Source organism: Doryrhamphus excisus, chromosome 3 (assembly GCF_030265055.1).
Source record: "Doryrhamphus excisus isolate RoL2022-K1 chromosome 3, RoL_Dexc_1.0, whole genome shotgun sequence".
Classification (NCBI taxonomy): domain Eukaryota; kingdom Metazoa; phylum Chordata; class Actinopteri; order Syngnathiformes; family Syngnathidae; genus Doryrhamphus; species Doryrhamphus excisus.
Window position 1 is genome coordinate 2,187,422 of NC_080468.1, and position 26,510 is coordinate 2,213,931.

A 26,510-nucleotide genomic window follows, 5' to 3' on the forward strand; every position below is an offset into this window, starting at 1 on the left:
CCAAACGTCTTCCATTTACCAATAATGGAGGCCACTGTGCTCATTGGGACCTTCAAAGCAGCAGACATTTTTCTGTATCCTTCCCCAGATTTGTGCCTCAAGACAATCCTGTCTCGCAGGTCTACAGACAGTTCTTTAGACTTCATGCTTGGTGTTTGTGCTCTGACATGCACAGTCAACTGTGGGACCTTATATAGACAGGTGTGTGCCTTTCCAAATCATGTCCAATCAACTGAATTGACTGCAGGTGGACTCCAATTAAGCTGTAGAAAGATCTCAAGGATGATCAGTGGAAAAAAGATGCACCTGAGCTCAATTTTGAGCTTCATGGCAAAGGCTGTGAATACTTATGTAAATGGGATTTCTTAGTTTTCTATTTTTAATAAATTCAAAAAAAGTTTAAAAAAAAACTTTTTCACATTGTCATAATGGAGTATTTTGTGTAGAATTTTGAGGTAAGAGATTAAATTAATACAATTTAGAATGAGGCTGTAACATGACAAAATGTGGAAAAAGTGAAGCACTGTACATTATGTATGTTTTTGTATCCTAAACATAGTGCTAATGCATTATGTATATATGTAAATATAATAGACCCTGCCCACCCGTCCTGATTCATTTATCTGTTTCCATACATGAAGCACAGAAATTGACAGAAATGTTTCCATGGTCGTCAGGGAAGCATTTAAAGAGGATTTTTGGCTTTATCACATTTGAGTTCATTCACGAAGAGCCCGTCATTTGGTCGTGTAGCGTTTAGGAGTTACGTTCACCGAGGTAACAAGAACAAGGTCGTCACAAAGCTTCAAAAGAACGCAGCCCAACTCATCAATTGAAATCAGGCCCGAGGCAAGGGTGTCCAAACGTACTCCAACGAGGCCCACATGGGGCCATTGAGATGTTAGATATCAGCTTTGTGATGTAGACAAATTATTAGGATCAAATTCAGTCTTTTCCCCTCCATTTTTGCAGCTTTTTTAATTTTCTGAATATTTTTTTACAGCTTTATTCCTATATTATAACTTTTCCCAACTTTATTTTGTTTTTCATGGCTCCCACCCACCCACCAAAAAAATATTCTGCTAAGATTTAGAATTTATTTTTATTTTTTCCTTTTGTTTTTCCATATTCATACATTCTTCTGGTCACATTAGTTCCCCCCCCCCCACCCTAATTTCCATCTCATGATATGACTTTGTCTATGTTTTGCTACTATAATAATTTTACAGACTTACTCGTAAAAAAGAAAAAAAACTTTTTTCTGGAAATATTTACACTTAATTCTTGTAAAATCATGTTTTTTTCCTCTTCTTAAATTTTAAGAAGGTGCACGTCGGACACCCGGGCCTAAGGGCTTTTTCATGATCAAATATTTGAATTCTGGAGTATTTTTTCTACAGCATGTGTCATAACACTGGATGGAAAGCTGCTTTGAACTGTAGACAAAGAGACACAAGGGGACCAAACAATAAAAAAGTAGCCGTAGTAGTCAAGATGCGTGTGGTCATTGGCTTTTTTTTTAGCGCTGTGAAATTGACTGGGAGGAAATGAGACATTTACAGTGAGATAAAAAGTGGGTGAGCTATGGCGGAGGCTTTACAGGAAGAAAAAACACTGCAATAAAATATAGGACTGAATAAACTGTACATAGAAAAAAAAAACAAGAGACAGTGACGTTTAACATGAATGGGGTGTTGCCATCTTCCAGAGTTCATATGAAAAACATTCTTAGTGGTCAGACAGCGTGCAGGAGGCCCCAGCACCCCCCCCCCCCTTCAGTTTCTCCAACAAGAGTTTCATTGGTTTTCTTGTTTAAAAAAAAAAAAAATCTTCATTTTATTTTTTTTTTTAAGTGGGAGGCGCCTGGCGACAAAAGATGATCCGCCTCCTCTTTAAACATTGTGGAGAGATTTTGGAGAGTATGTCAGTTTCACTGTGTGTGCTAAGCTAACACCAGTCAGCGATGTAATCGAAGTCCGTGAACATGCTCTGTTCCTCGGAGTTCAGCACTCGGGGCTCCCTGGGTGGCGTCAAGATGGGCGCCTCCGAGGTAAATTCGTCATCAAAGTTGCTGACGTCGTTGGCGCCCTGGATGGTGGGCACAAACGGTGGCTTAACTTTCTTGGCCAGGAGTCCGTTCCAGTCCACGTTCTGCAGATAGAGGAACGGTCAGTGCTCGCGGGTTTCTCCACCGCAATTAGTTAAGTGTCGCTCACCCTAAAGAATAGATGTTTCTTAACTTCCTCTGCATCTCGTTCTCCTGCTCCCAGACGACGCTCGGGGCTTCTTCTTAAAAGCTGGGCACGGAGAGAAGCGGCAAGAAGTCAGCGGTGACGACGCGTTTGTTTCCCGCTCAAAATCTGACCACTTCTGCTGTCCAAAAATGTGTCAGTTGGTGCTAAAAGCCAATCTTGGCGTTCCGGGCATCAAACAGAAAGATATGTGATGATAACCATAGAGAAGCTAAATCAAACTTGGTGCCTCCCTGCAATTTAGATCATAAAAACTAGGGCTGGGCGAGTCGCTGCATCTGCCATCTAAATGACCTGGAGCCATTTACATATGTACCCAGAATGGGTGGAGCATAGACCAATAGTGGGCGTGGCCAGGGCTTAAAGTGGTACAGTATTTTAAGTCTGAAATCAACATGGATTCTTGCTGCATTCATTCAGCTACGTGTATTGTGTATGAGTGGAAGGGACGTCCCTGGTTAACATATTTCACGGGGCGGGGCGGGGGTATTAACAAGCGAGTGTGTCCTTGTAGCACTATGACTAAATGAGCAAAAAAACTGGATGCAGGCTACCACAGTGGTGCGCACACACCGGTTGGATGAGCTGCCCCGTGACAGGGAGGGGCAGTCGCTGTGTGTGAGACCAGGCTTTTGAAAAACATGTTAAAAGGTGACGATACGACTAGCAACAGCGCCAACTAGTGCACCCGTGAAGTGAGTGCACGTCATTTCAATTGCCGGGCTAAACAACATACCCTCCTCATGATGGAGATGGCTTCCGTGGAGAGGAATCTCGGGTAGCGGACTTCATCATTGACGATGCTGTCAAAGACCTCCTCCTCATCGTCGCCAGGGAAGGGGGACTGACAGAGTAGAGAGACGAGGTCACGGCGGCAAGAGGAAGTCCCGTGACCGCAATCGACATTCCGCATAAAACATGCGCTCACCTCCCCCACCAGCATCTCAAAGATGAGGACGCCCAGCCCCCACCAGTCCACAGCACGGGTATACGACGTTTCAGTCAAAACCTCGGGCGCCAAAAACTCTGGTGTCCCGCAGAAAGTGCTGGTTCTGTCCCTGAAGCCCATTCCTAAAGGCGACACCCAGGAAAGTTGCACAATGGGACAGGAAGGGGCGGAGCAAGTAAATATGTCATGAAAGAGCGCAGGGCAGTGTGGCTACATGCCATTCGTCTTAATTCATCCACTCTTATGTACTCTTATGTACATACGTATCTTATCTACATGCAAGCGTCCATCAGTAAAATGTCTCTTTTCACCTTCTTTACAAAGACCAAAGTCCGCGATCTTCACATAGCCCTCCGTGTCCAGGAGCAGGTTGTCCAACTTCAAGTCTCTGCAAAAACACAAGGAACATTTTCTAACATTTCTTAAAGTTTGTGAAGTACAAGTCCCCTGAAGGGCTCACCTATACACGATCTTGTGGTCGTGTAAGAACTGTAATCCCAACACGACACAAGCAGCGTAAAATCTGAGTGGAAAAATAATAAGAAAATAAGCAGTGCAGAAAAAGTGAGAGACTTTTTTTTTTCTTGAAATACTCACACGGCGCGAGGTTCGGAGAACACGTCGGCGTGGATGTGCATCATCAAGTCGCCTCCCGCCGCGTACTCCATGACAAAACACACATGCTCCTGTGTCTGGAAGCACGCAAAGAGGTTGACCAGAAATGGGTGGCGCACGCTGTTGACGGTTTCAAAGATCCTTTTCTCGCACATCAGACTGGAGACGGGACACGAGGGAAGCTGGTCACATGACACGTCACATGACACGTTTGGTTCGACGGGAACTTCATGATAAGCCGTTACCTGTCCACTTCATCACGCGCCACAATGTCCCCTTTCTTCAGGGCTTTGATGGCAAACATCTCTCCCGTACTTTTATACTCGGCTAACAGCACCTGCAAGACACCCAATTAGCTTCAGGACAAACCATCTTTGGTTCTTGGGCAAGATCGGAAAAAACTGACCTTTCCAAAATGGCCTCGTCCGAGGACCGCAACACATTTAAAGTCTTTGAGACTAAATTGAAACTGCTCTTCTTCCCTGAAAATAAAACATCACACTTTATATCCTCTCAATTTCACTTCCAACCACTGGAGGGCGCCATTTCTACTCCACTGTGATGATCTTTGTTGGGACCATTTTATTAGGGAGTCAAATCAAATTCCTAGACCAGGGGTGGGCAAACTACGGCCCGGGGGCCACATCCGGCCCGCCAAGTGTTTCAATATGGCCCGCCTGTTTTTTCCAAATATTTCATTTGAACTCAAAGTACAACCTGGCATCGTGGCTTGGGCCAATTTTTTGATGGTTGAGGTAGCTGCTTTATCAATTTCGTTATTTGATGTGGTCTGTTACAAATGCAAAATAATAATAATACTATTATATTAATATTGTTGTTAATAATATTAATATAATAATGGTAGTAATATTACAAAATACTCCTGGAAAAAGGAGCACAAGCACAATAATAGTAATACAAATAATGATAATAATACTACTATTAATATTGTTGTTAATAATATTAATATAATAATGGTAGTAATATTATTATTATAACAAAATAATAATAATAATAATAATAATATAATAACATTACTATAATTAATAATAATTCTAATAAAAATAACAATAATAATAATAATAATAATGATACATTGAGAAACACACTTTACATCAAATAAATGATTTCAAAGTGCACATATAGCAGATTGCATGACACTTTTACATGTAAAATATGTGTAAAAATATAGGTGTAAAAATGGACTGTTACGTGTAAAATACTACATAATCCCCCCCCCCCCCCCCCCCCCCGTCAATTTTGTTAAATCAATGCGGCCCGCGAGTCAAAAAGTTTGCCCACCCCTGTCCTAGACTATTCATAGAAGCTTTAAAGACGCTTTTATGTGGCTCTCAACTAATGCCCCAATGGGGGGCGGGTCTACCTTATCTCAGCATCTTTCTGGAAGGCTCTGAGCTCTAGGTCTGGATGTTGCAGCTCTGTCTCAACCACCAAGTCCAGATCCGGTTTCACTGCAACGCTGTTCCTCTTGTTCAGGAAATCGAACGAGGCGAGCGCGTCCTGGAGCGTCGGAATGCCAGACAGAGAATAAAGGTGTTAATGTTGCATTTATTGAAATCAACTGACAACTGGACTTCATATCAAATAGCATCATTTTCAAAGTTCATGTAACCAAAATGGCTCCTACAGTGGAACCTTCGATCCAGAACATATATTTAACACACACACAATGTTATGCTTATGATTTTCCTTGGATTATTTTATGAATCTAATTTTATCTTTGGCTGCACGGTAGCGAGTGGTTAGCGCCCAGACCTCACCGGCCATCTCTGTGTGGAGTTTGCATGTTCTCCCCGTGCATGCGTGGGTTTTCCCCGGGTACTCCGGGTACATTCCAAAAACATGCTAGGTTAATTAGTGACTCCAAATTGTCCACAGGTATGAATATGAGTGTGAATGGTTGTTTGTCTATATGTGCTCTGTGATTGGCTGGCCACCAGTCCAGGGTGTACCCCGCCTCTCGCCCCAAGACAGCTGGGATAGGCTCCAGCACCCCCCGCGACCCTCGTGAGGATAAGCGGTAGAAAATGAATGAATGTAAAAGGTTATGCTATCAGCTGTATGTTCTCGTGTCCCTTTTTCAGGAGCACTTTGAAAACCAGACCACATCAAACTATGTCATTTAATTTGACAGTTTTGTCTTCTCTTTTTTTAAAAATAAATAAGACATCTGACTTGAAAGTCATGTTGCCAGTTTGTATGTTAAAAGTTGAAATACTTAGAAAGCAACCGGCGGGCCAGATTCAAACGCTTGTTGGGCCGCAGAAGGCCCCCGGGCCATAGTTTGTCCACCCCCGATCTAGGGCCTAATTAATTACAGTAATCCCCGACTACATCATCCTTGGAATTTTGTGGCTTCACTCTATCATGTTTTCCAAAACATATTCCTTAATGATATGTCTGTTCCCTGGTTGGGGCCTATTAGTACGTAGACCAACAAATGCATCATGATCCAAATGTTACATATTTGGTGCTGTTTTAGCCTTGAGTTTCTAAACCAGGGGTGTCAAACATACGGCCCGTCTGGTGGTTTGGTACGGCGCGGGGAAGAAAGCTGCATTGTATAAAAAAAATATGAATTTAATTCAAAAAATTGTAGTTCTTGTATTATCCGCTAGGGGCGCATTTTCCCTGTTTAAAAGATATGTGCGCAGCAAGCGTTAATTCTGACGTGAAACGGTACAAAGAGAAGATTTCAGGGCTGTTGATGGAGTTTGAGAAAAGATTTCAGGTTTTTAGCGAACTCGAAACAGATTTTCGAGACAGAGCCTTCTCCATCGCTGCCCCCACTCTCTGGAACTCTTTGCCCCATTCACTCCGTGCTTGCCCTGACCTTCCCACCTTCAAAAAACAACTCAAAACCCACCTCTTTAAATCTGTTTTTAATGTCTAACCTTCTATATCTGACTGCTGTGCCCCGCCCCGCTTTTTTAACTGTGTACTAACCAATGAATGTTGTATTTTAGTGTGTCTTTTATTCTGTTTACTTGCTCTATTCAACTTCATTCTTTTGTAAAGTGTCTTTGAGTATCTTGAAAAGCACTATACAAATAAAATGTATTATTATTATTATTATTATTATTTTGCAGTTTTTCACTCACCATTCACAGTCAAAGCTTCTGATTTGCCCGTTGCCATGCAACTTGAAATCATTGATTTGCAGTGTGATGTAGAACTGAAGGACAGATTTGCCTCTGTAAGCTTGGACACATTTTACAAGTACCTCCTACCAGGCTGTCCCACATTGACAGCACTAGCTGCTAAAACATTGTCCATGTTTGGGACAACCTACCTTTCTCACTAATGAACATTCATAAAACAAAGCTGCGCTCAAAGCTCACACATAAGCATTTGAATGAGATTCTGAAATTGGCTGCTTCTCAGGACACGATGCCTCATATTGATGCACTTGTGCAGGATAAACGATGTCAAGTTTCAAGGGCAAATTCCAAGCAAGACGAATAATTGCTGTGAAAGTTATTCATTTGTTCAAATTGCTTTCCAGATGTTGAAAAACCGTGTTTTTAAGTTCCACAAGGCTGGTATAAATGTAATTCTGTGATCAGTTTTATGTACAACACACTTAAATATATGTTTAACTGTGTAAAAGTGTTGTTAAAATTGCACATACTTTATTTATGTTCTTATGTTATTCTCTTGTTCATAATATATTGTTCATAATGTAAAAGGAAAATTCTGTTAATAAACATTTTGATAATTTACTCATTCTTTGCACAAATTATTAGTATTAGTGACTAATACAAAGGAAAAAAGTGGGCTTATTGTTAGTTCTATGTAATTTTGCAATGAGTTTACTGGTCCGGCCCGCTTGATCTCAAATTAAGCTGTACTCGGCCCGCAGACCAAAGGGAGTTTGACACCCCTGTTCTAAACCAATGAATGAACCTCTGTGTTCCCATTCTATTGACTTGCCCCCCAGGTATTAACAATATGCAAGATTCAATACCCGCACTTCCTCCTTGTCAGGCAGCTTGTTGTGTTGCTCTGGGGGTTCCCGGATGCTGTCGGGTGCTGGGTAGAACTTGGGTCCTGTGGTGGCCTCTCTGTCAAAGTCCAGTTTTGTCACCAGCGGGTCACTGTGGACAGGAAATGATTGGAGTTCAGACAGTAGTCAACCTGCAGGTTTGGAGGGTGCCTTTGCTTGCCTGCTGGGTGTGGGTGAACCTGGGATGCTGCTGGACCCGGTCTCAGTTGTCTGTGGACTAAAGGAATTGGAGCTGACGGTTGGAATGGCTCTTCTCACCAGACGACCCCAGGTGGCGATGTTGATGTTCATCTGAGGGGCTCGCAGGAAAGTCTTACCTGGTGACCCGGAACGGGTAGAAAAACGCCCAAGAAAGGAAGAAGGACACAATCGAAGAGAAAGTGAATAAGATGAGGGTTGTTGGAATAGTGAAACCAAGTCGGCTCACCTTGCTGCTTTGAGAAAATCTTCTTTTGTCTTTGCAGCTTTGGTCGTCTCTCAATCACAGGATTGAAAAACGTTACCTATACGATGAATGGTGGCAACAGGTTAGCCATGCATTTTGGGATTGATTGCTAGTGAACACGCGTGTGCGCGCACACACCTCGGCAAACAGCATCCCCTGTGGCTCCAAGTACAAGCACATGCCATGTCGCTGGTTGTCCAGGAAGTCCTCCAGGCGCAGGAACTTGACCGCACAGAGTGACCGCCAATCACGCCAGTACACGGATATTTCCAGCTCACGGGACTAGAAAAAGGACGGCAAGGAATGAAAAACCCTGTTGGACATTCAAGCCAACGGTGCGTGCGTTTGCATTACCCGATCCAGCTCCAATGTAAACTTCTGGTCCCAGGCCTGGTTACTGACCGGCTTCCAGCTGGTTTGACCTACGACTGTGTTGTCCAACTTCAAAACGGCACTAATCTCGTCTGAGGAAACACAGATTCCAATTTACAAACCCCAACCATTGATTCACGTGATAAACTAATTACTTTTAGCAATTACTTTTATGATGGTGTCCTTTATACAATGGACTTACTGGAGAGCTCCTCGCTCTTTGTCATGTTTCGTGCGCTCACGCTGCGGCTTCGGTTCGCTCTGCTAATGAACGATGAGCGTGTTTCACTCGGGCTCCAGCCAGGCAGCGGGACAGATGCCGCTTTGGAGCGTCCGGGAACATTTTCCAGAAGGTCTTGACAGCCCATGAGCCTGACGTCTAGCGTGCCTGGTAGCGGGGTGGGGAACCATCACACAAAAGGTCTTAATTGTGGAGTTAAATGCTTTAAAACAGTGTGGTACACTAAGATGGAGAAAGTGTGTTTGAGTACTTCTACTGGTGTTTGCTTTGCTCTTAAAAGCATGAATAATTCTTCAATGGCTATCAAGGATGGACATGAATAAACTAAAGTAAGTCAAGTTTGGCCTGGAAGTATTTACAACTGGAATAAATCATGAAGATCATTGTACCTGTTATACAATACAGTACAGTATACAACAGCAGCACAGACTGGTAGAAAGCGAACGGCATCAAATTGGGACACAATTCTGGCACCCTATTGTGTTTTCAGCCAGTTCCTTACCTGTTTTGACATATTATGCTTATTTCTCCATAAAATTATTCATTGGTTGAAGTAAAGATTAAGCTTTCAGTGTCAGTGTACGGCATCTATATCATTAACATTTTTATACGTATGATATTTATTCGCCATCATTATTATAAGATTCATGAATGAATGAGGTAATTCCTTCAATAAACAATATATTTCATATGACTCTCGTCCGGTACCTGTAAGTGCCGCGGGTTTGGTCACGGTGCTGTACTGGTTCTGCGTGGAGATGATGCTGGATCGTGGGCTGAGAACTGGCGCGGACAGAAGTGACAGCTCTTCCACAATGCTGTTGCTGCGTGCGTGGTTCTTAGGCAGCTCGCTGAGGCGCTGCTCCAAGGAATAGCGCAGGAGGTCCAGCTTTTGGCTGGACTCGTTAAACCGAGCCTGGGCCTGAATGAGACCAAGAGGGAGGGAATGCAGTTTTGTTAAAAGCAGCCAGAGATGATACGGTTTATGTTAACAAATGAACAGAGCAAAGACTGCTTTGGTAGAGATCCATGAGCAGTAAAAGAGCAAATGTGATGCTATACCTCTAAATGCGCTCTCTTTTCTGTGACTTTCCCTGTGCCCAGGAGTTTCATGACGTTCTTGGCTCCCTCTGCTACAGCAGACTCTATTCTGGCATGGTGACACAGCTCTTCTACCCGCAAGTCCAATGGGCTGATGATGGCCTTGTCTGGAGGACAATGAAACACAGTAATCCCTCATTTTTAGCCATGTAGCCTATAGCCATAAATCGGCTGCAGAATTGACAGTGATGAGTGAATATAAGCTCAGGAGGATTCAATATGACTAAACTAAATATTTTCCAGATAAGAGCATAGAAACTATGATTGACTTTCTAAATATGATTATTAGAGCTATAGACATGAACTAACACCCCTACAGTCACCTTGACATAGTCATGATCAGAGAGGTAAGACTCGTGTGTGTTTCAATAAATGCCTTCCGTTTATTTGAGGACTGGACAGGAAGTGACGTTTTGGATTCAGAGTTGAGTTTGAGCATTATGATGATGATGATGATGATGATGTTGACTGTATCCGCCGTCCCTCACTCCATCGCAGTTCGAACATCGCTCACTCACACTGTGGCATTTTTTCAAAAATTCATGAATAAATCTCACCAATCACATCGTTGTTCTCGAAGCTCAGCTCGTTGGCCTGGCTTGCCTTGAGGATCTGCATCCTGATGAACTCAATCTTCATCTTGCTGTCCTGGAGCAACTGCTGTGCTGTGGCCAGTAACTTGCGATCCTAGGAGTGGGATCAATCCGGTTAAGAAAGCCAAAAGAGCACTAATTGACACGATATTACTTTTTAGATTGTACCAACAGCTCCACAAAGACCTCAGTTGTACCTCATCTGGACCCAATGAACCAATCTTTATTGTTTCTTGATAATACAACACAAAAAGGTGTTGTATTATCGTATAGTCAGCAGACTTCTTTTACATGCACACACACGCCAGCATTCCTCTGAACTTAACAGTCCAAGTTGTTGGTGGCAGTGCGTGCAGGAAAAGGTCTCTTTCCACCAGGAACTTCCTCTCTGACATCATGACAGCAGTATTTCCAAACGGACGGTGCCTCTGTCTGACAGGCTGATTACAAAACATTGTGACCTCACAGTGACTGTCGGGACACTTGGGTTTGTGCCACCGACTTTCACATCCACATCCTTCATCATTACAATTCTATGACGATCTCTGCAAGCTCTACCGATATGTCAACACTCGCACAACTTTGGGTGCATTTTGCTTCACAAAGAGGTCATTCCACCTTTTTCTTCTATTGTTTGCCGAACCGACACTCGTACACCTCGCTAATAACTGGCTTAGTAGGGACCAGGTGGCATGACCCGTCCCTTGTGACTGAACCACGCACACACACCAGCCAAATGATAGCTAGTCATACTTTGAGGCTGAGAGGAGCAACAGTGCCTGGAAAAGCTTTGCGAACAAACAGCAGTGCAGATGACACACCGTGTATCAGCATATTCTCACGTTTCCTCCTGCCGCAGCAAAGCTACAATGATAACATTGTGCCATCTGTGGAGTGGAAGTGGTGGCTTGGTTTTTAATCTGGGGAAACTCCAGGTCTCATGGTATCACATTATTGCAGAGTCCACGTTTACTAGAAGAAATGAAATCACCAGTGCGGTGCGGTATATTTTCTTTTGGTCTGTTCAACAGGCTAATGGCTTGGAGCCCTAAAATTACAAATAAATTCAGTGGCAATACAAGATTTTCATTCATTCATTGCCCCCTGTCTTTTATACATTGGAGCCTTATTTGGATATGAAAAACTAAAACAGCATAGGTTCTGATGAAATCTTGGATTTGTTCGTTAAATATAAGAATTGGAAAATGCACTGTAACATCTTCTAAATGCCACGTACAATTAGCTTATAGACAAATATGTTTTGACTAATACTAGCCTGTAAAACCGTGATGGAGTCTACCCCAGGTTGCAAATAACAAGGAAGCCAAACCCTACCTTTGATGGTCCATTGGAGTACATCTGAATCATGTTCTCTGCACCCTGTTTGACCTTGAGCTCAATGTCGTTCTGCCTTTTCAGGGCTGCTAGGCGGCTACTGCTTGTGCATATTCGGGTCTCACTGTTCGGGGTGTCTGGGGTCAGAGGGCATTCTGGGGAGCAACACAGAGGAGGTGGAGTTAGTACTTTACCAAACTTTGGAAACAACCCTTGGTACAGGATATGCCGATCGCTGGAGTTTGTCACAAATAGACAAGGAACTGAACTCTGCATGTACACGCTATTTTTAGCCAGCAGCCTTGTAGCGGTTAGCTAAACAATCTTGCAGCACTGCACAATCACTCATTACTTTGCTTACAAAAACCTGTCAAGTAGCACCTTTGGAAAGGTCTGTGGAGTAAAATGTGTTCATGCTGGACTTCATTTGATCTCAGTACAAATCCAAAATTGCTGCAATAACATTAAGATTTGGAACGATGTTTCATAATGTCATAACCATATGTCGGAGGAACAAAAGTTTCTCATCATGCCAAAGGTTGTCCTATATAAATAATAAATAAATAAAATAAGTAAATATACTGTACAGTTTCTCAAATACCATCATCGTTTTTAAACAAGAACATATCCAAAGGATGAGCTCATGTTTTCACACACACACACACACACACACACACACACACACACAAATGCATGTACACACAGTTGGCAGGAAAACCTGTCTGACTTCTCCAGACATGATTTGCAAGTTCAGTTTCAGTGTCGGTGGCGTCATAGTGGGACTCCTCATAAAAAAAGGTCTGCCAGGGATTTCTCAGTAAGATTATAAAAACATTTGGTGGGACATGAAACATTTAAGGATATCATCAATCAATAGTTAACCTAAAAAGAACCATTTTTTCATGAATTATTTAAATTCCAGACATGGATTAAATAAAAAGTCATGTACAGTAGTTCCAGCTTGGGAGTTTCTCTCTTTGAGAACGGGGGAATGGAGGCAGGGGGGTTGGTTTTGGCCAAGGTTGCATGGAGTTGAGAACTCCCTCCTACTTCTAAAAGCGGTCCAGCCCACGCTGGGCTGGAGGACAAGACGCCGAGCTGCTGAATAGCTGCCGCGATGATGTCATTGCTGGACAGCTGACAAGGGCAATCCTCCCCTCGGTTTTTGATGGGAACGCAAAGAGAAAGTGGGCAGGAATATTCTCTCAACAATGACATCACCGGGAAAAAACAAGTGAACTTGGGTGGTTCCCATAATCTGTCCAGGATCAATATAAACAGTGCGGAGAACATTATATGTACGTAGGTAAATGTTCAACTTGCATTGATATCTTTGTCAATGAATTGACAAAAACAAATTGACAAATACGGCAACATTGAATTGACATCTTTGTTAATCAAACATTTCTAATTTCTTTTTTTTTATTATTGCATGTTTGCCACACTAAAATGTTTCAGATTAGTGACAATACAACTGATCACAAAATCCACTTATTATTGAGGGATAGAAAAATCCAAAGCTACATGGCCCTGTGTGAAAAAGTGATTGCCCCCTAAAGCTAATAACTGCTTGGGCCAACCTTAGCAGCAACAACTGCAATCAAGCATTTGTGATAACTTACATCTCTTGCAGCGCTGTGGAGGAATTTTGGCCCATTCATCTTTGCAGGATTGTTGTCATTCAGCCACATTGGAGGCTTTTCCAGGATGAAGCCCTTTTTAAGGTCATGCTTCAGCATCTCAATAGACTTTGACAAGGCCACTCCAAAGTCTTCATTTGTTTTTTCCTCAACCATTCAAGAACAGATAGTCCTAAGGATATTGTCCTTAAAGATTTTTTGGTAGACAGCAGAATTCATGGTTCCATTTATCACAGCAAGTGTTCCAGGTCCCGAAGCAGCAAAATAGCCCCAGACCATCACACTACCACCACCATATTTTACTGTTGGTGTGATGTTCATTTTCTGAAATGCAGCTTTACTTTGACGGCAGATGTAATGGGATTGCCATCCGTGTCATCAGACCACAGAGTATTATCCCAAAGGTCGTTCAACAGTGGCTTTTGTCTTGGAACTCTGCCTTGCAGGCCATTTGTATCTTTTTTTAATGGTGGTGTCATGAGCACTGACCTTAACTGGGGAAGTGAGGCCTGCAGTTCTTGTGGGGTCTTTTGTGACCTCTTGGATTATGGATGGATTTTGGTTGGGCGGACACTCCTGGGAAGGTTCTCCACTGTTCCATGTTTTCACCATTTGTGGATAATGGCTCTCGAACTGTGGTTCGCAAGAGTCCCAAATCTTTAGAAATCTCCTTATAACCTTTTGCAGACTGATAGCTCTCAATTAATCTCAGTTATATTTTAACAGGAGGGTTACCCACACTGGGTGATGTAGGTTAGGATTTTTCTTCTCCCTTAATAATAAAAGGTTTCACTTAAAAACTACATTTTGTGTTCAGTTGTGTTGTCAACTGAAGATTTAAATTTGTTTGATGATCTGAAACATTTGTGAAAAAAAATTGAATTTACCCCCAGTTCATGAGAAGATGGGGAAAATAATGTGTATCATTATAAATGATCATCATTATGCATGGGAAATTAAACTTTATTTAAATAAATGTTAAATATCACAATACTTAAAAAAAAATACTGGGGCATAACGTTGAGGACACTTCTCCCCGCATCTATTTTATTGCTATTAAATGACCGGATTAAAAAAATGTAGCTTGTCTGGCTTCCTGTGAGTGAATGAGTGACCTAGTGAGTCGATTTATGACTTAAACTGAGCCGCGGAGATAAGCAGACACAAGCCACCCCGACCCTGTCCAACAACAAAACCCATTCTGGCAGCTTGTACAGACACAGCAACTCTTTCTGACTAATTTGGGGAAACAAGCCCTGTTCAAGTCGACCATGTGTCAAGAAATTGTCCCATGTCCCATGACTCCATTCCCTGCTCTCCGTCATCTCACCATGCTCAGCGACATTCCGGTGCCGCTGCGTCACATAGAAAGAAGGACCTCGTTCATCAGACACAGGGTCACAGAAACAGGATAAATTTGTTCCCACTCAAGATAACCAACTGAACCGGTGGATTGTCACCGGCACCAGGCAGACAAACATCGGGCCTCAACTTCCGTTCATGTGACCCTCGCCTCCAGCAACTGCCTCATCAGGCCATCGGTTTAAAGCATTGAACAAACGCCACTGCTCGACTCCTTCCAAGTTTCATTGTTGTTGACAAAAGGCACAGGAGCTAGCTTTCAACAGTCTCAGAGGGGAACAATCGACAGCTCGTTGTAACAGTCGGCGGAATGTGGAATGCAACAATGTCAGTCTCTCCAGAGTGAGTCACCTCCAAAGACTGACGGTGCTCTGACTGTGTTTGTTTGTGTGTGGTCTGATCTCAATGCTGATGTTGTTGTGGCACAACACCCAAATGACTGACAATGTGATACTTGGGTTTCACAGCAACCAGTAATGGCTACAGCTTTGTTGCTGGTCAAATAAGAGATAGACTGTTGCGGTACTGGATGAATACTGTAGCAGCCACAAGAGTGGCCAGGGGCCAACCCTCAAACCACAACATTAGATCGCACGTTCAATTAGAAACATTTTATAACACAGAAACTCACCAAATAAATATAGCAACAATGTGTGCTTAAAATAACATTTTCCTCTTGGGCAACTTTACTGTACAGTCTGTTCTTTTATACATAAATGCTCGAAACAGACACGTGGACAGGCATCAGAGAAGGGTTTCATAAAAATGAAAGAGCGCCCATGGCAGTTTGGGTTCAAACCCTTGCTCAGTGGCACTGTAGAGCAAAGTAAAACAACCTTCCAACAACACGGCATTTCCATATTTTGGTTTTTATCGGCCAAACCCGAGTCCCGAATTGAGAGCTACTACTGCTGACGTACGACATTAGGAGACCTCCAATCACAATTTGCATTACCACATCGAACCCCTTATTATATTTACGTAAAAGCGCCATACTCACCAATATACAATTTATACACATACATCAAATTGTCGGCTGCTAGTTACCTTGTAATTCTTCAGGGTCTTTAACCACAATGTGGGCATTGAGCTCCTGCAGCTCCTGGTGAAGCTCCTCAACCTTCTTGTTGGATTTTTTTAGCATGTTGTCGACATAAGCCAGGCTTTTCTTGTCTGTGGTGACCTGAGGACAAGAAAAGAAATTGCCAAAGTGTGGACTGGGATAGAAGACTCGCAGCCATGAGATGTGACATTAGTCTCACAGAACGACACTCTTGGGTGTGCAATTAATGTTGACACGGTCGACTGGTGACAGTGACGGTACCTTGCGCAGGTTCTCTGCACCTTCCTTGATCTTCAGCTCCTTGCGGATCTCCCGGCGAATCTGTTCCTTGATCTCTTCCAGCTTCTGCTGGACCATGGTGTCCGACAGGTCCAGGTTGTTGCCTAGGCCAAGCCGCTCCGACACGAGCTGGCCCCGGGAATCCCCCTGGAAGAGGAGATGAACGGAATATTGAAGCAGACGAAGGTAAAAGGAAAAGCACTATAACTCTATACAATACAGCGTTGACAAAAGATGACACGTACTTCATCTGAGGACCAAAACATATACAGTGTGAAACGTTGAAACTTGGCTGCTACACCAAAGCAACAAACGCTGGACTTTCAGAGGAAAGACAAATATCTAAAATTGAGCAAAAAAGAAGAAAGAGCGGATCACCGAAAAGCTTGGCAAATATATTGATTCAACAACCAGCCCATCTCTTTTGTGGATTGTGAGCTTTATTTTCTTTTCAAATGTATGGATCCACACTACAGTATGTGCTGCCATCACTATACTGCAGGGTTGCTCACACTTTTTCAGCATGCGAGCTACTTTTAAAATGACCGAGTCAAAATGATCTACCCACTACAAAAATGCAAAACATCTATTTATTTTCAAATGTATTGAGGATTATTTGTACGTACAATGTATGTTGATGTACCTTACATAACCAAATGAGCCAATATTGCAAAACACACATAATTAACTATTAACATTTTTTGTAATTACCTGAGTTTACTTTGATGACTTGCACTGAATTGAACCAGCCAGGGATGCATAGTCCGGACAGTAGCTGCTGATAGCCAGCCTCAAGCACACTTCCAAATGTTTATCAGTCATGGATAATATCCGTATCACAATATCCGTATAATATTCCATATCCGTATGGAAGTGATATGTTTTTTGCCTTTTTACTTGGTCCAGTTTTTGCCTTTTTACTTGGTCCAGCTCCTTCACTCATTTTAGTGACCATAAACTTTAGCGAGGGCTTTAAAATCTCGCAATTCGCCGACTAGCTTAGCACTTTGCATCGTTGTTTACGCATGAGCGGTGACCTAAAGGTCAAAATTCAGTTGTCATCTGACTGGTTGTCCTGTATGTCAATCAAGTAACGGGGATGGATGATAGGCTGACATGGTAAGTTCTGCTGCACTTAGAGACGTTGTTTGATTTGATTGGTCGCCCGAAGGGCAACATTCAGTTGTCATCTGAATGGCTGCCCTGTATATCAATCAAGTGACGGCATTGATGCTGGGATGATATTTTTTTAATGTCACGCCGCGATCGACCAGCGATCGGCCAGTACCACCTCCGCGATCGACCGGTAGCTCGCGATCGACTTAATGAGCACCCCTGCTATACTGTATTGCTGACCTGCTGTACAAAAAAGTACAGGGAAACATACATTTATTTGATTTAAAGTTTAAAAGTTTCACCATGGATACATGGAGTTCCGACATTTGCCCCATGTCACTACTGTCAGTCCATTTTACAATACTATCTTTAAAATATTACAGTGAAGCTGACCTTTAATTCTCCCTAAGAATTTCATTTCATGGCATTTAAAACAGCTGGGCGCTACAAGTGGCGATACATTCACGGGATAAATCAATCACAACTCATCACTTAACAATGCTGCTCTCTTGTTATTATAATACTTGTGGCTTGGCGTCAAAACACTCGCTGTTTGTCAAAGTTGTGCACCTGAAATACGTAGTCTCCATTCAGTTTCATTCAGTTTTCAGGATTAGGCACATTTCTGTTCTCTGACAGAGCTGTTGGCATACGGTTGACATACCGGCCAGACAGCTCCACTATAGTATACTAGTTCAGCCAGATCTACGTTTTAACACATGACCGCTTGCTCTAAACTCACACTTTGTTTATTTCTATTCAACAGAGAAACCACTTCAATGAGGAGGAGTTGTGGCCGTCAAATATTACATACACTGTATTAAACTTGAATTTCTTGAATTGTTTTCAAAGAGATATAGCTTAGCTTAAAGCTGAGGATCAAATCACTGCAGTTTTCAGTCACTATCAACCTGCATTCTTAAAACCTTCACCTTAACCAAGGAGGGATTAGGAGCCACTTCCTGAATGACTTGAGACATCTTTGTGAAAAGATGGTGAGGTGCCAAGGCAGCAAATAAGGGTTATTTTCACTGTTGATTAATCTTACGCTTACATCCTCTATGGCTACTCTGTGTGTATATGTATAATCGGTGTGTATAAGATGCAAACTTACTTAGAAAACAACATTTGCTGCTATAACATCAACGCGCATAAACCCATGATGATATTCATGTATTATAATAAACAACTCAAAAGGCTTGGTGTATACTGTATAACGTTATTTCTGCTCCAGTGCACTTTGACAATATTGTGCGCAAAAACTATACATGTTAATATCACATTAATAGAACATCTCACCGTCGTCTGAAACTTCAGCTGAACAAAGGTTTCAATGGGATCAGAACATACGACTGCCATTAAATCTCAACTGTAAACATCTTGCGGCTTCAATCTTGCACCCAGCGATGCATAAAGACATTCGGCGTAATCGTTAATGGCTAAAATCCCAAGTTCCTAATCTTACCATAGCATCTTCAGTTTCAGCCAAGTCCATTTCTAGATCTGACGACCAAACCAGCCCACGCACGTTACGCTGACATGCTAAATGGTCCTCACAAGTATCCCACTGAAGTTCAGCCATTTGGAAAGAGCAAAGCGGTCCTCTGTAAAGTTAGGCTGTTATTGCTGCGAGCAGAGGCTCCATTCAAAGCCGCTCTCACTCATTCACTCCAAGAGATTTTTTTCCTGCCATCTCATTTTGCTTTGTCTTCCTCACACGCGCCGGTGACATCAACTGAGGAAGATAAACCGTCTGAGTAGCGACGGCCAAATCCCTATTAGCTTCTCACTCTGTGAGGTCACAGCAGCCCAGAATGGGACCTAATCTCACTCCAGTGGCTAAAATTAACCCAAGTTAAAAACATAACACTGGACCTCTATCACAACCTCCCACACTTGCATGGTATGACAGAGGAACAAACAACTTAAACTGCAGCCAGACTAGAAGAATCCACCCTGCTTGTATATCAGTGCAGATGAAGGTGCTTATTAAAAACACTTGGGACTATGGAGAACATTTGTGATCACTTTATTATGAACTAATTCCAGTTTTAATACCAGTGTCATCATGAACAGAATAACGGACATACATAAGATGACAGACTCACACATTAGCAGTTCCGGGTACTTTTTTTCTTGACATTATACTCCCTACAGCTTTGAGGGAACTGTTGCTTTTTTGTGATTAAGTGATTAGGTTTATTCTTTATTATTATTATGATTATTATTATTATTATTATTATAACAATTGAATGTAAAACATACACCTTATTGCACCAGCATGAAGCTGCTCTTATAGAACCATCGTTTTGAAGTGTTTACCGTATATGCAAAGTAAAAATAAAAACAAAAATAAATATTCCAGGTCATTTTCTTTTCTTTCCTTAATTTTTCTTTGGCATTAAACACTTGTCGAAGTGGGAAAATACTCGTCATGATAAAGATCTTTGCGAGAACAACAAAACGGCTTGTCGACTATTAAATTAGTTGTCGACTATATGGCGATTAGTCAACTATTTCTAGCAACCCTAGTTCTAACACAGCTAAAAGAGGCAGCTGTCAATGTACCAAATGGGACACAGCTATTCGGGCTGTATAGCCTTCTGAAAAAAATTCCACAAATCGCCAACAACACTCCTTTACAAAATGTGACCTGCATATTAACCAATAATTTATTTAGTGTAAAACACAAGAAGCCCATAACCTACCACTTCCACACTGAATGAGAGGGTAACTTTTTCACCCCACTCTATCAGGTATATGGACTATATCGACCAGTCGGCCACGAAACAGCAATCATTTATTAACTAATTTATGAAAACCCACGATATAGCGAGGGAGCGAGAATCGAACCGCAATATTGAGAGGGACAAGTGTCGATGTCTCATTGAACGCCGACACATAGTGGCCAATGTAGAATACAGTACTACAGTCATGACTAGAATGCTTCTTCTGCCTCGTACTTGTATTTTAGTTCGTTTAGCCATAAACCTAGTATCTTGATCTAATACTTGATACTCCATTTCATTCATTGTCTTTATTGTTTTGTGTGTGTTTTTTATTTCATATTTTTTTCTTCACAGAGGCCCTGAGAATACAATGATGCAAGGATGAAAGAGAACATGCCCTATATTAGTACTTTAGTTCACGCATTTTTATGCCTGAAAATGTTTAACTTCGGCAAAAACTGTAACATTTGCCTAAATCTCCATATTTTTTTTACTAATAATAGGACGTATTCAACCAAGAAATGGCTTATAATTAATAACATTTTTGAAAAACTGTGCAAGTGAATCCGCAAAATGTTGTGAAGGATGACTGTGTAGTGTATTTTCAGCCTTTTTAAAAATATTACATGTTTCACAGCCAATTTTGCAAAATGGAGACAATGACGCCACCTTGCCCCCCCGCAATGACAACCAACCACCACAAATAGATTGTAGTCCTGTGAGAAACCTTAGAAATGTGCCTTGTTATTGACTGCCGGCCACAATGCTAAAACAGGATGCATGGTAGAAAATGGTTGGATGGATGGAGGGACAACAGGGCTGATCCCGGATGGAAGAATACCCTTAAACAAAGCTGCTTTCCTGCTTCTGATACTACCTCCAAAGCTGACAAATTTCAGGGTCGACTCCCCTGTCAATGTTTTTCACACTGACGAGCGACACAGGAAAAAGGTGCTAAATTCCTGGCTTTTTGGAAGGCGGTGCAAAAGAGGATATAGTTGAGGTGGGCCGGGTTGTGTAGCACGACAATGAAGACATACAAAATTGAAAAGAAATGATTGCTTATTGCTTCAGTTGCACATTATCTAGAGCAGGGGTCAGCAACCCGCGGCTCCAGAGCCGCATGTGGCTCTTCATCCTCTTTGTTGTGGCTCCCTTTGCGATGCTTGAATATTTTTTTAACACCCGAGTGGGGAAAATACACATCTTTTGTAATGAGTTTTAAAAAATCCAACTTTGTCTGAGACCATGAATGCATCCTGACTGAGTTCTGACTGCTATTCAGTTCAGTATATGAAGGAAAATAAGTAATACTTTCCCGGAGCTATTTGACAATTCTCAAAAATAAATTAGAGCTCACTTAAAAACAGCGGCATGGGAACTTGTTTGCTCCAGAGTAAACAAATCAGGTAACTTTACAGTAGTTTTTATTTAGTTTTTTATTTATGTACGTTTATCTCCAATACTAGCAAGAGTACTCCAACTCGTCTTTTCTTATCTGAACTACTTTGATACCCCCAAATTCCCTCTAATATTGTTTTAAACATAGTATATGTTTTGCAGCTCCAGTTTATTTTTCTTTAGTGTGCGAGGGGGTAAAATGGCTCTTTTCATAGTAAAGGTTGCCGACCCCTGATCTAGAGTAAACCCTGTAATCACTGACTTTCCTTTTGATGGACATATACACCTAGATGTTTGAGGGCAGGAAAACAAGTTTGGTGGGGTGCAGGATTTCCATGCACTCATACTGCTGACGTGCCATTGAGAAAACATATCTATATACGTAGGTCCACCTTAGAGGAAACAATAGTTTGTATATTTCCAGGTTGGAGAGGCTTCCCAATGAATGATTCATAGGGGAAATGGAGGTCACCACTCCAGGAACTAAGCAAAAAAGGCAGCTCTTAAGCTCATAGTCGTGAGAAACGTATTTGCAGTGCACTGTTGCTGTATTTGCCCAGCTTGAATGAGGACAGTGGGAGGACACCCAGAAGGGCCTATTTTACTGCAACTCGATGCATGGAAATCCATGAAAGGTCAATCAGATAAGGTGGAAATAAATCAGCCATTAAAACCTGCCTGCTTTAGTTAAATATCAAACAACAGAAACTACATTAGAGAACAAGAGACACGCAACCACACGAGCATGCTAAACCAAGCTAACACGGCTCGCTTCCATTCACTCTGAGGTTCCGCCAACCTTCGCTGGTGTTTATCACCATTTCAACTTGTTTAGTTCGGAGGGAGGCTGTTTAGTATTTAGAGTGAGAGTGGTCCACCGAGTAAATACATCCCCTTCGCCTCACGATGACAGCATTTCATTTATCTTACGTATCAGAGGCGGGCGCATCACCCAAACGGGCTTGTTTATGTTTATCATTTATACCAGTATGAGTAATTGTCTTATCATTGAAAGACTCTACACCAGTATACCGCCCCATACAGACGGTTATTCATGCAGAGGTGTCCATGTTCGCTCCATGGCGCTCGACTGCCACCCATGATGCGCTGCCAAATTAATCCATAAAGTCAAAACCCATGGCTTAATTAGAAACACTGGACAACAGCCACCAACTATTTTTCATGCATCCAACTAAAATCCCAGTAAAGTCCAAACAACGAATGCTTGTGTGAAAGTTCAGACTACAGACCACACACAAGCACAAACACACGCGCACGCTGAAAACAATACCAACCACATGCTACAGCAGCTGGTAAAAATATATAGCGATAAGTGACCTGCAGCCTGCCATCAAGGGTCTTTACTGAACGATACTATTCTTACAAAAGGTCAACAACTGTTACCTACACATGTCCAACTTGTCGGAGCTTTTAATGCGTACACGCGTGACGCGACTGGGGGAGGGTGCAAAGGCAAATATTAGGTCTCCGTCTCTAAGAGAAGTGAGATAAAGTTGTTCTTTAAAATCTGAAGTGCTAAAACAAGAGCTTCATTCAAACAATGGGACAATGGAAATGTAGAGCCCATTATCCTGCTCCTGCTTCCCTTCTGCGTGATGCCTATCTCAGCCGCCTTCCATCCCACAACCGGCTCTCATGTGGCCACAGACACTGGCTCTCATTGGCTTCGAGTCAAACTACAGGTCTTGAACTCTATAATGGTTGCTTGTGTGTATTTGTCAGTGTAATGACAGCATGAATTGATCCACAGTAGCAGCTCGGAGCTCTACTTGAGGCAGCAGCTGCAGCCCCGTCCGGTGGGACTTTGGCTTCGCAAGTGGAGCAATGAGCAAAATGCACGATAACCTTTAAAGCTGAACTTCATTTGACCTTCTCGAAGGTTTCGAATGCACATGTTCAACTGTTGTTTCAGTGCTTTTTGCACAAGCTGCTGTTCTCTCACAAGGAGCCGAACAGAAAAATTGACAACAGGTGTGTGATCCATGAATGCACCAATACATTTCCAGGTTCAGAAATGGTATTTAAACAGTACTATTTATAGGCCTGTCACGGTAATACATCTTGCTGGTTGATAACTTATATTATCTGCATTTTTAGATCATTTTTTTCATTAATTATATTGCATAACATAAGCCGGTGTGTCTGGCTTGCCGCTGTCCTCGCATCACTGTGATTGGTTTTATCCTTTGTTGTAAGCAACATTGACTCTCTGCTGGTATAGAATTACTTCAAATCCAGGACTTTGGGGGCCGCCTGTGCGAAACACGAGTACAGGGGACTTACAACAACAGTCCCATGACACATACGACAACAATACCCAACCATATTAACAGTACCTCAGATCTTTTCATGTCTGCGTGAGCAGTAAAATTTTCAAATTGTGACCTTGGCTGGTGGGCATAATAAATCTGGAAGTTCTTCTCGTCATCCGTAAATGACTTTCAAAATCTGTGTCAGTGAAGCGGCTCATAAAGTTGGCTACTTTGTGGATTTCACTTGTTGCGGGCTACTCTGGCAACCTATCCCCGGCAATAAATGAGGGGAACACTGTATTTCTTATGAGAATAATTCCTTTGATTAGAGCAGGGGTGCTCACACTTTTTCAGCATGCAAGCTACTTTTAAAATGACCGAGTCAAAATGATCTACCCACTACAAAAATGCAAAACATCTATTTATTTTCAAATGTATTGAGGATTATTTGTACGTACAATGTATGTTGATGTACCTTACATAACCAAATGAGCCAATATTGCAAAACACACATAATTAACTATTAACATTTTTTGTAATTACCTGAGTTTACTTTGATGACTTGCACTGAATTGAACCAGCCAGGGATGCATAGTCCGGACAGTAGCTGCTGATAGCCAGCCTCAAGCACACTTCCAAATGTTTATCAGTCATGGATAATATCCGTATCACAATATCTGTATAATATTCCATATCCGTATGGAAGTGATATGTTTTTTGCCTTTTTACTTGGTCCAGTTTTTGCCTTTTTACTTGGTCCAGCTCCTTCACTCATTTTAGTGACCATAAACTTTAGCGAGGGCTTAAAATCTCGCAATTCGCCGACTAGCTTAGCACTTTGCATCGTTGTTTACGCATGAGCGGTGACCTAAAGGTCAAAATTCAGTTGTCATCTGACTGGTTGTCCTGTATGTCAATCAAGTAACGGGGATGGATGATAGGCTGACATCGTAAGTTCTGCTGCACTTAGAGACGTTGTTTGATTTGATTGGTCGCCCGAAGGGCAACATTCAGTTGTCATCTGAATGGCTGCCCTGTATATCAATCAAGTGACGGCATTGATGCTGGGATGATATTTTTTTAATGTCACGCCGCGATCGACCAGCGATCGACCAGTACCACCTCCGCGATCGACCGGTAGCTCACGATCGACTTAATGAGCACCCCTGGATTAGAGTATGTAGACCTTCTGGAACAGAGTAATGATGCTACATGAGGGTCCACTATATCAGAAATTATTTTTTACAAAAAAAGGTCTTGAAAAAGAGGGCTCATCTTATATTTTGTGTTGTCCTATATTCGGATCAGTACGGTATATGCAACCTGGACAATCTAAAAACATAATACTACATATTCACAAATGGTGAATACATGATAAAGCAAGTACTAAATACAGGTTGTAATTTAGAGCATCACTAATGCATCACCACCACCTGTCTCCATTTCCATCCATAATAGCCTCGGAAAAGATGATATAGGAAACACATGGACCAATATTTGTCTCACTAGTGGCTGCTCCCAAACAGAAAGTCCCTGTGAAGTCTTTTATCGTTGATACGTAACAGTTGTGGAGTGATCAGATAGATTTCTATCCATGTTTGCCAGAAATAGTCACCCCGGGCAGTGACGTCATTCAAGTGAAACCATATTCATACGTGACTCGTGTTTTTTTTTCCGAACTAAATAATAAAAGGGGGGCATAATTGTGAAACATATACGTTATGTTTTGTATTTTTTTTTCTAAATGCAACCATTTTTAATGAGCCCATGTGGTTTACAACTGTTGCTGTCAGGCGTTATAGGTGACGTCCATGTGTTCTGTACGATCATTTGTGTGGCAAAGCTAACCGTGATCCTGCTAGGGTGTACTTTCATCAATCATTATACAAAATATCGGGACTTTAAAACGCTAAACGCGACTTATTTCCCCCCTCCTTAACTTAACGCTAGGACTCAGACTCCTGTAAGTTAACATTCGACCACTACTTAAGTGAAACTAGCGAGCTTTCGAGCTTTTCACAGCGAAATGAACACAATACGCTCTGAACTCCGCTTGTTCGAAACTTGGGACATTTCAGGATAAGTTAGTTTGGATAATTGTTTCCCAGGCCTCAATCCTAGCATGATTCCCAGACAGAACTGGAAGCAACTTTTCACCCGTCACACCAACACAGATATATCGACGAGTGCCGAATAAAGCCCGAAGGGCTGAAAACTTTCCCCAGCTTTCTGTCAAAAGCCAGCAGGGAGTTAGCGCACTTTTCCCAACAGTTGTCAACTTTTCCTACCTGCACGGAGTCGGCGGCCATCTTGCTTTTCGCCTATGAATCAAATCCTACGGGGAGAGCGCAGGGGAGGTGGAACTCCGAAAACAAGCCTTGTTTTTACGTTTCCCTCGCAGAGGACACACAGGAAAGTTGGTTTTCACCCAAGCGTCGGTCATCTCGGGTACGCGATGCTTCCCATGTTGTCTTGGACGCGGTCCACACCGCAGCTCGGTGGGGTCCGGACGGGGCTGACGCCTGCTTAGTACAAAAGTGGAGAACAAGAGGCCGTCCCAGTGCAGTTGGAGAAAGAGGCGGTGGTTAGAGTGGAATTGCCCGCCCAGAGGAGCTCCCACACCACCATCACGCAGTACATCTGACCCGACAGGACACTCAAAACGACGTTAAAAATGTGGTATTTGACTTTTTTAGATACTACAAACAAATTTCATG

At 42.3% G+C, this 26,510-nt stretch overlaps 1 protein-coding gene across 2 annotated transcripts; it reads right to left on the bottom strand.

Annotated features, from left to right (window-relative positions):
• Window positions 1-1,495: 1,495 nt before the first annotated feature.
• On the bottom strand, window positions 1,496-26,385 carry LOC131125545 (serine/threonine-protein kinase N2-like). 2 transcript variants are annotated; one of them, XM_058067192.1, is made up of 23 exons: window positions 26,082-26,385; window positions 16,257-16,421; window positions 15,980-16,115; window positions 11,931-12,085; window positions 10,560-10,689; window positions 9,964-10,109; window positions 9,610-9,823; window positions 8,863-9,048; window positions 8,643-8,752; window positions 8,427-8,570; window positions 8,271-8,346; window positions 8,004-8,160; window positions 7,805-7,934; window positions 5,201-5,337; window positions 4,223-4,298; window positions 4,062-4,153; window positions 3,799-3,975; window positions 3,662-3,724; window positions 3,513-3,589; window positions 3,181-3,323; window positions 2,989-3,096; window positions 2,217-2,297; window positions 1,496-2,151 (listed from the first exon to the last, which is right to left on the bottom strand). In XM_058067192.1, the coding sequence occupies exons 1-23, from the start codon at window positions 26,100-26,102 to the stop codon at window positions 1,948-1,950; spliced, it is 2,928 nt and encodes a 975-aa protein (XP_057923175.1). In that variant the 5' UTR covers window positions 26,103-26,385; the 3' UTR covers window positions 1,496-1,947. The 2 variants fall into 2 exon arrangements, with proteins under 2 accessions (XP_057923175.1, XP_057923174.1); XM_058067191.1 differs by lacking the exon at window positions 26,082-26,385 and adding an exon at window positions 18,856-19,123.
• Window positions 26,386-26,510: the final 125 nt, after the last annotated feature.

Bases quoted from the DNA above. Each gene is read 5' to 3' on its own strand.
- LOC131125545 (XM_058067191.1), bottom strand. From the start codon at position 18,972: ATGGCTGAACTTCAGTGGGATACTTGTGAGGACCATTTAGCATGTCAG. The intron at 16,422-18,855 runs GTAAGATTAGGA...CTCCTCTTCCAG, and splicing joins CTGAAACTGAAGATGCTATG to GGGGATTCCCGGGGCCAGCT. The intron at 3,976-4,061 runs GTAACGGCTTAT...TCCCGTCTCCAG, and splicing joins GCGCGTGATGAAGTGGACAG to TCTGATGTGCGAGAAAAGGA.